Below are 7,762 nucleotides of genomic sequence, written 5' to 3'. Positions count from 1 at the left end.
AAAAAGTCTTATAATTATGTAGATTTGAGAGGAATAAAGTTTAATTCAGTGTGGATAAAGTTTAAATATTTACTGCTGTAATTTATAAAATAGAATTAATATTAAAGTCTATTTTTCGTCTTCTCTATGATGGAAATCTATTTTACAGAATTAAAACTAAGTTATTGTGAGACTCCAAATTGAAGGAATTAGAGGATTTAAATTGACATTTTTTGTTCATCTTGTGAAATCTTTCAGTTCAGTGCTAACATTTGTGAGTGCAGTAAAAGAAGAGTTTGCTTTAACTGGTGGAGGACTGTGGAGTGATAGCAGGACGTGGTATGAATTTACAGTCCTATAAACACGTTGAATCTTCACGGCCACTCTGAATTCCTCTGCTGTTTGTCCAGATATCAGCTTTCAGTCTTTGATATGCGCTAAATGCGGGTTTGTTTGCACATTTTACGGGCGTCATTCACCGAAGGGACAAGTTACGCACAAAAAATACTCAAACCTGCCACTTTAAATAGGCTACTGATGATTTTTTTTAAAAAAAACATAGAAGAGCTACTGGAGACTAAATCGGGATTAAAAGAATTTATTAGGTGTTGCACTATATTTTGAGTACTGGTTTACAGGCGATATAAACATATGGACAGAATAATAGTGTGTTTTCGGCTACAGGCTACTGAAGACAACACGGACAGTCAGACACACAGAGACAGACAGATACATGAAGCAGGCAGGGAAGTGCTGTATTTACAGGACGCCTCTGAGCAGCAGCTTTACCAGAGGGCTTTGGTTCTTTTCTTTAGTCTTATTTTCCTTCATTTGTCTTCGTTTTCTTCCATTAGTTGACGTACACGAACACACGCACAGTCCGTCAGGAGTACCACGTCGAGTTGCTTATTTCTCCCAATTTTCTGTTACTTTTCTCAGTTCAGTTTAACGTACAAATACGGCAAATACACCAAGTCCATTGAGTGAAACGGTCCACACAGCAGTGGCCTGCATGCTACGGTACGCTGCTCTTCACTTTGGCCACGAACTTCTTCTCCTTCACCCTCCTGTTCTGGAACCAGATGGTGATCTGACGCTCCGACAGGTTGGTCACCGCCGAGATCTTCCTCCTCTTGTCCTTGGTGATGAACTTGTTGGCTCCGTATTCTTTCTCCAGCTCTTTCAGCTGCACCTTGGTGTACGGTATCCGCTTCTTCCTGCCGCGGCGGAAAGGCGAGCCGTCATGCTGGTGCGCGACCACATCTGACAAAGAGAAGAGGACAGACAGGCGGTCTGAGGGCGAGGCTCAACACCGGGACACATTCCCACCCTGAAACACTTCTCCGGTTCTATCAGAGCACACAGCAGCTCTGGTGTGTTTAGTGGCTGTGGTTTTACTGGGAGGGGGACAGCGGACTGGACGTCCATCCTGCAACATGAGAGGAAACATGGAGGACGTCTGTCTGCAGGCTGCAGGACAAAGACGCTCAAGTTCAGCCTGACCTGCCTGCTGTCTCCAGATCTGCTGCATGCATCTGTGCATCGGCTGCAAATGAACAGCAGGAAACATGGAAACCACTGTGTTTCCTCTTGATTTGTGTTTTTAGAGATTTTTTTTCTTTTCTTTGCAGTGGTAATTGCACAGTTGTCCTGTGTGTGATTAATACATAAATAAGGACAGGATTGAAGTGAGCTGTCAAGCAGGGAATTAAAACCTCGGCCTTCTTTAAATCCACACATTTCTACCCGGTTCAGTGACCTCACTGGGCTGACCGATTATTTTCTGTAGTTGCTATTATGACAGGTTTTCTATCTCAACATTACCTCTATATTATGATCATCAGCCACCTGATAATGAGATGATTATCAGATTAACATGTGGGTCAGTGTTCACCAACACTACATGACCTTTTGGTTCATAAATAGCCTCCAGCTTGGTGGAGCAGAAACTCAAATATTACACTTGTCCTCCACAGTTGTCCTCTCCGGTCTGAATATTCAACAGATGAGAATCCAGAGTTCATTTCTGTCATAGATTCACATCACTGTCATAACATGGTGGCTCCAAACAGTTTTTTATGTGCAACTTTCAGTTGCACATAACGCCCTAAAAGCAGATGGGACTGTTTAAGGTTTGATTAACAGCAGCCACAAGTCTCTGCCTTAAGCACATTGCTTTGTCTATTGCAGAAAGAGCTGCCATATTAATTATGCAGCTTTATCTTAATTTATGAAGACTGTATTTAATTATCAGAGGACATGATTCATCAAGTCATATTTCTTGGGGTACTTAAAAAGGAAGATCTATAATTCAACAATAATGTCACACATTTCTAAATGACATCTAGCTGTAGGCCTTCAGCCTCCACTGTTAAAGAAGATTAAAAGCAGCATTTATTACCAGCCAGAGCGGATTTCCAGAGGTGTCCGGCCTGTCCCTGGTCCTTGGAGCAGTACATCTGTCCCCCCCAGCCGTTGGTCAGAGCCCAGGGCTGGTAGCTGTCCATGGGGAGCAGAGTGTCATGGCGCGGTTCCCCGGTGCCCAGCGTTTGGACCACCGACACGTCCAGGTAGCTGGCCATGGACTGGTAGGGGCTGGGGTAGCCGTGGTAAAACGCGAACTCCTTGGCTCGGTGGTTCGGATACTCGTCAGAACTCACCGTCGTGTCCATGTACTGCGAGCTGAGCGCGGCTCCGGCCGCCTGGGTGCACGACTTGAGAGATCCCCGACCCATCCTGCACGGGTAGTAACCGTTACCGAAGTAGCTGTAGGGCAACGCGGTAGCGGCGGAGGAACTCTGGTGCGGCACCGCAGCCGCCGGACACGGTCCCGCCGCGCACTGCTTTCCCGAAGACACGACCGTGTCACTGGAACCTGAAGCGGACACGTCCACAGTGGAGTAGCCAGCCGAAGAGTGCACCAGCCCGGACGGGTGACCCCCAAGAGCGGCGGCGGCCGCCGAATGCGCCATGATGTTGCGGCACTGACTCGCCGCAGTGGCGGCGGCGAAGTTACCGCTTCCCACCAGCCCCTCCATGTTCTTGTTCAGGTCGTCCAGGTTGTTGTCATACACAAACATTACCGTTTCCGCTGGCCAGCGAGGGTTTAGGACCAGAGAGGCTGTCATATGCGCTCCTTTTCCCGGTCTGGCCTCCGTTAGTCGCCGTTTCCTCTCAAACTCTGTCCGGTTTAGACGCTGAACTGCTACATTGGCTGATGGAGGTGGACTGGGAATCTTCTGTGACCGCTGGTTCTCCTGAACACACGCAGCTCAGGTGATTTACTTGCACCGTAACGTGCACTGTCATAGCACGCGTGCGCTGCTGTGCTTGCACCGTTTAGTGACGGCGCTCGCTCGGAGGCAAAGTCTCTCGGTAACCGGCCGGACCTCCGGTTACATCCCAGCCGCAGCCTTGACGCAACTGGCCCCCGGGACCAGAGGAGGAGGGAAGGCGTGTGTCCATTGGATGAGACCCGATGATCACGTGATGGGACAAGAGAAAAAAAGAGCAGAATAGACTTGTTGGGGATTGTCAGTCAAAGAAAAAATATTTTTATGAGGCTCGAGCTGTGGCACGAGAAGAGCGTGAGCTGATTCGGTTCAGCTTCCTGTCCCGCTCTGCCTTATAGTGCAGCTGCATTCTGTCAAACCCGAGTCTCTGATGTCCTGAAGTCTCCACAAAGAGTGACTTTATCTTTATGACCCCAGAAACTAAATTAAATCACTTCAACAGACATGTTCTGTGTGCGTAAATACGCACTGGGAACGCGCCCTGATGCAAAAGGACACCCGATATCTAAACTGCTGATTAATTTAGATCATTGCTGTTTAATTAAATGCAATTCTTAGTCTACACTGAACATAAATACACCTGCATTAAATACAAAGGTGAAAATGTGAAGTAAATAGAAATCACGATACGGTTTGAGAGAAAACAGAAGGTTGGTGCGTAAACATCCTGATCATTTTGGCACTCCTTTAATTCTTACTATTGATCTCCAGTGTAAAAATGCTCAGAATCACACAGACTTATGGGCATATTTAAAGACTAATCTCTGCTGCCGAATACATGAAAAATGTTTATCGTTGCTATAAAAGTATAAACATCATAATATACCAGTAGTATTTCCATTTTTCAAGGAACGATTATTAAAATAATTGTACCCTCCTGCATACCTCTCAAACTGGATTTATGTGTTTTTAGGTCCCGCTCTCCCACCGTCTGACTGAAGGAAGCGTAAAGGGGATTTATAGAAGGGATTTGGAGGTCTTAAGATTTGAGAAATATGGCTTCTGTTCAAAGAGCCTCGGAAAGGTTTTCACGGCACTTCTGAGTCTCCATATTTGCGTAATCATTTCACTAACTGCTTATGGTTTAGAATTTATGTGAGACGAAGTCGACGCTTCGCCTGAAGCAGTTTGGCATGAACTCTTCTTTTCTGGGCTGTAACTCAGAGACGTAGGTTAGGATGAACCTCTGAATGCGTCACACTCGTGCAGGCAGGATGAACCTGAAATTAACTGTGAGGTTCTACAGAAACACACGAGAATCAAACCTGTGTGATTTTACGTCTAAACGTGTGCGCATGGTGTTACTGCACATCAGAATTCTGGAGCAGGAAGAACCCAGCATGCTCAGTGCGGCAGTAATTCTGAATCTTGCTTGTCTGTAAATATACATTTAGCATGTTTAGCCTCCAATGAGCTTCACGAGTTTTACACATACAGGTGGAAACATTCAAACTGCTCATTATTTTTAGACAGAATGTCCTGTGGCCTATTTTTTATTTCAGTTTTTTGCGTTAGATCTCATTTGAAGACGCAGTTGAGTGGCAGGAAGCAGGTGTGAAGCTTCTCCAGGTGATGGAGGCAGAAGCAGCAGCAGAGCGGAGCAGTAAACACACAGATGTTGCAGTTTTCTCTCCACGTTATTCCACTGCGCAATGTGGGCCTTTACAGAGAGAGGAAATAAACCTCCAGAACTGTTGGTCCGTCATTTAGTGGAGACTAAATTAATAATTCTGCATGGTTAAGAGGTGACATCAGTGCACCAAAACTCCCCCCCCAAAAAATAAATAAATAAATAAATAGACGGAATAAAAATAAAGCATTTTAAAATAACTCCAACACAGTTCAAATGCGCCTGAATTTAAAAGTAGAAGGACGAGATGAATTTAAAAACGTGTTGACATAAAAACTGCCCTTTACAGTCCGTGTTCGATATCTGATAACGCGACTGGCAGAAATGAAGCAGAATACAGCTTCTTTCAGATATTTTTACACATGGCACTAATGGCATTTATTCAAACGTGCACGTTTAAAAAAAACAAAAAACTCTAATTATAAACTATTTTTAAAAAATCATTCAATGTTCCAACAGGAACCACATTAATAGATCTTGCTAGTTTTTGCAAAGGAAACATGACAAAGTAAAACGAAAATAAAGCAAAATAACGTTGAAATATAATATAAAAACATAATATTCTCTGTATGTATAAATATAGATACACGTGTCATACATTTACCAAAATAAGAAAGAAAAAAAAAAGAATAAAAAAGTACTTCCTAGTTAATTCCATTTTGCTGAATAGTTTCCACTTAAAACTGAATTCTCCAGAAAGACTGTGAGAGTTTTTGCCAAACTACAGGGACGAGAACAGATAAACCAAAATAAATAGCGCTCACTATTATAAAATAAATCTAAGTAAGCAAGAAGCTGTTTGGGCTGCGAACGAAAAGCTTCAATAAATGGATATCACCTGAGTAATGTTCTTCCACTATAGAAATACTAGTTTCAGATATATTTCAGGTGAATGTGCCGATAATACACCTGGATCATGACAGGACTGATTTAAGGCCAACAGATTTCTATTTTGAAAAGCTTCGTGTTGAAATGTTCAGAAACTGCAGTGTGGGAGACAGAAACAGAAAAACATCCACACACACACACACACACACACACACACACACACACACACACACACACACACACACACACACACACACACACACACACACACACACACACACACACACACACACTAGCACAAGCCACCCAGACAGCCAGTCTCTGTCCCATAGTGTGGTCTGTGGTGTTGGTGGGAGGGTCAGACGGGCCCCTGGGGGTCAAGGTCAAGTTTAACACGGAAAGAGAGAGGAGGGGGTGGAGGAGGAGGGCAGCAGACAGGAAGACAGACAGATGGAAGGAGCTCAAGTTCAAGGCCGCCGCACACCTTGAAGCTCCTTCTGTCTGTCTGCTATGACACAGGACACACCACGCTGCTGTCTCAGTGATGGACACAGACCAGGCCCAGTATAACCAGTATAACCAGTTTAACCGGAATGAAGGCTGCTGCTTGCTGCGGAATCAATCATTAACCAAAGTCAGTCCTCCTAACATTTAAAAACTCATCACAGAAACTGAAAATCAATTCAAACCTCATTAATTTCCCTCCAAAATGACCCACAATGCGTCACTTTAGCAAAATGCTCACCAGCTTCTCAGTTTTATGTCCGCGTTTCTGCATTTTCTCACATAGTCTGAGCAACGCGCTGCAGTTTTCTGCACGCTTTTTCAGTCTGAAATAAAAACAAGCTGTCTGTGAAAGTGAATGTTTTAAAAACCAGACATGTGTCTCACAGTTTCATATATATATATTTTACTTAATTTTTGAAAAAAAAAAAAAAAGAAAAACGAGAGCGAGAGAGAAATAGGTCTCTGATGTGTCATCCTTATTTATTTTTACCATATCTCAGAAAAAACTGAACTCTTGGTCTGAACGACACCCAGATTTTAACATTTCTGCCTTCTCAGAACCTATTTCTCAGTCCATGATTGGTAAAGAGAGCGATATTAGAGTAAATACAGTAACTAAGGGGGGATTTCAGGACTGCAGAGTTTGGGCAGGTTCATTCCGTGCGTAAATGCGCATATGTGATAGGAGCTACTTCCTGGTATTTTTTGAGCCTCATACTGTAACCACATTCTGTGTGCACTGACTGATGATTGACATGACGGCAAATTCTCCCTACAGTCAAAACAGACAAAAACTTTAAAGGAAATATGAGAAACGCAGCGTAAGGGCGCCTGATCAGAGGCTTTATTGAGGCTGCTGAGTAGTGGAACGTTTAAAAACACATCCGCTGCTGCACCGACTCACCTGAAATCTATGTTAAAGCTGAATCCTGTTGTACGATTATTTGTTTCGACTCTGTTTAATAATTTTCAGTGAAATGCTTCAGACGGCTTTGCGCATGACAGTAAATCCACGCCTTGGTTCCGTACAGGCCTAAAAAGTCTCGCAGCGGTTCCATTACGCACTGAATTTAACGTCGTTTACTGTTATTATTTCTGAAATTACGCAAATATTTCAGCTGATATACCGAGTTTCACTTGGAATTCTTCTTTTCAGTTCGATACTTAAATAATTTGGGGTATGTTTGGCTGTAAATGTAGATACACAGTTCACTGACGCACATTAAACACAATCTAAAAATATAAATATGATGACAGAGAGTTGACATATAAAAAGGTTAAGGGTTGGAGAGCGGTGACACAAATATGCTGCCGAAAAATCAACAACATGCCGAATGAATTTAAAGTGTCACTGAGTGTTTTATCCTCTGCTGGAGCTCAGTCCTGATCTGATGGTGTTTTATTCATATTTTTCTATTGTTACAGCTGCACAAAGAGCGTTAAAGCGACTTATACAAATGATTATTTTAAAAGTAAAAATAACCAGATCCTTTCATGGTTTTCAATAATGTTTTGCATTAAGCGC

General features: G+C 43.3%; 1 protein-coding gene across 1 annotated transcript; it reads right to left on the bottom strand.

The window, feature by feature from the left end:
* Positions 1 to 561: 561 nt before the first annotated feature.
* hoxb13a (homeobox B13a) lies at positions 562 to 3,464 on the bottom strand. The gene is made up of 2 exons (XM_023269742.3): positions 2,381 to 3,464; positions 562 to 1,242 (listed from the first exon to the last, which is right to left on the bottom strand). The coding sequence occupies exons 1-2, from the start codon at positions 3,105 to 3,107 to the stop codon at positions 995 to 997; spliced, it is 975 nt and encodes a 324-aa protein (XP_023125510.2). The 5' UTR covers positions 3,108 to 3,464; the 3' UTR covers positions 562 to 994.
* Positions 3,465 to 7,762: the final 4,298 nt, after the last annotated feature.

This window comes from Amphiprion ocellaris, chromosome 19, assembly GCF_022539595.1.
Source record: "Amphiprion ocellaris isolate individual 3 ecotype Okinawa chromosome 19, ASM2253959v1, whole genome shotgun sequence".
In the NCBI taxonomy this organism is placed as follows: Eukaryota; Metazoa; Chordata; class Actinopteri; family Pomacentridae; genus Amphiprion; species Amphiprion ocellaris.
This window is presented reverse-complemented; position numbering and strand designations above follow the sequence as displayed.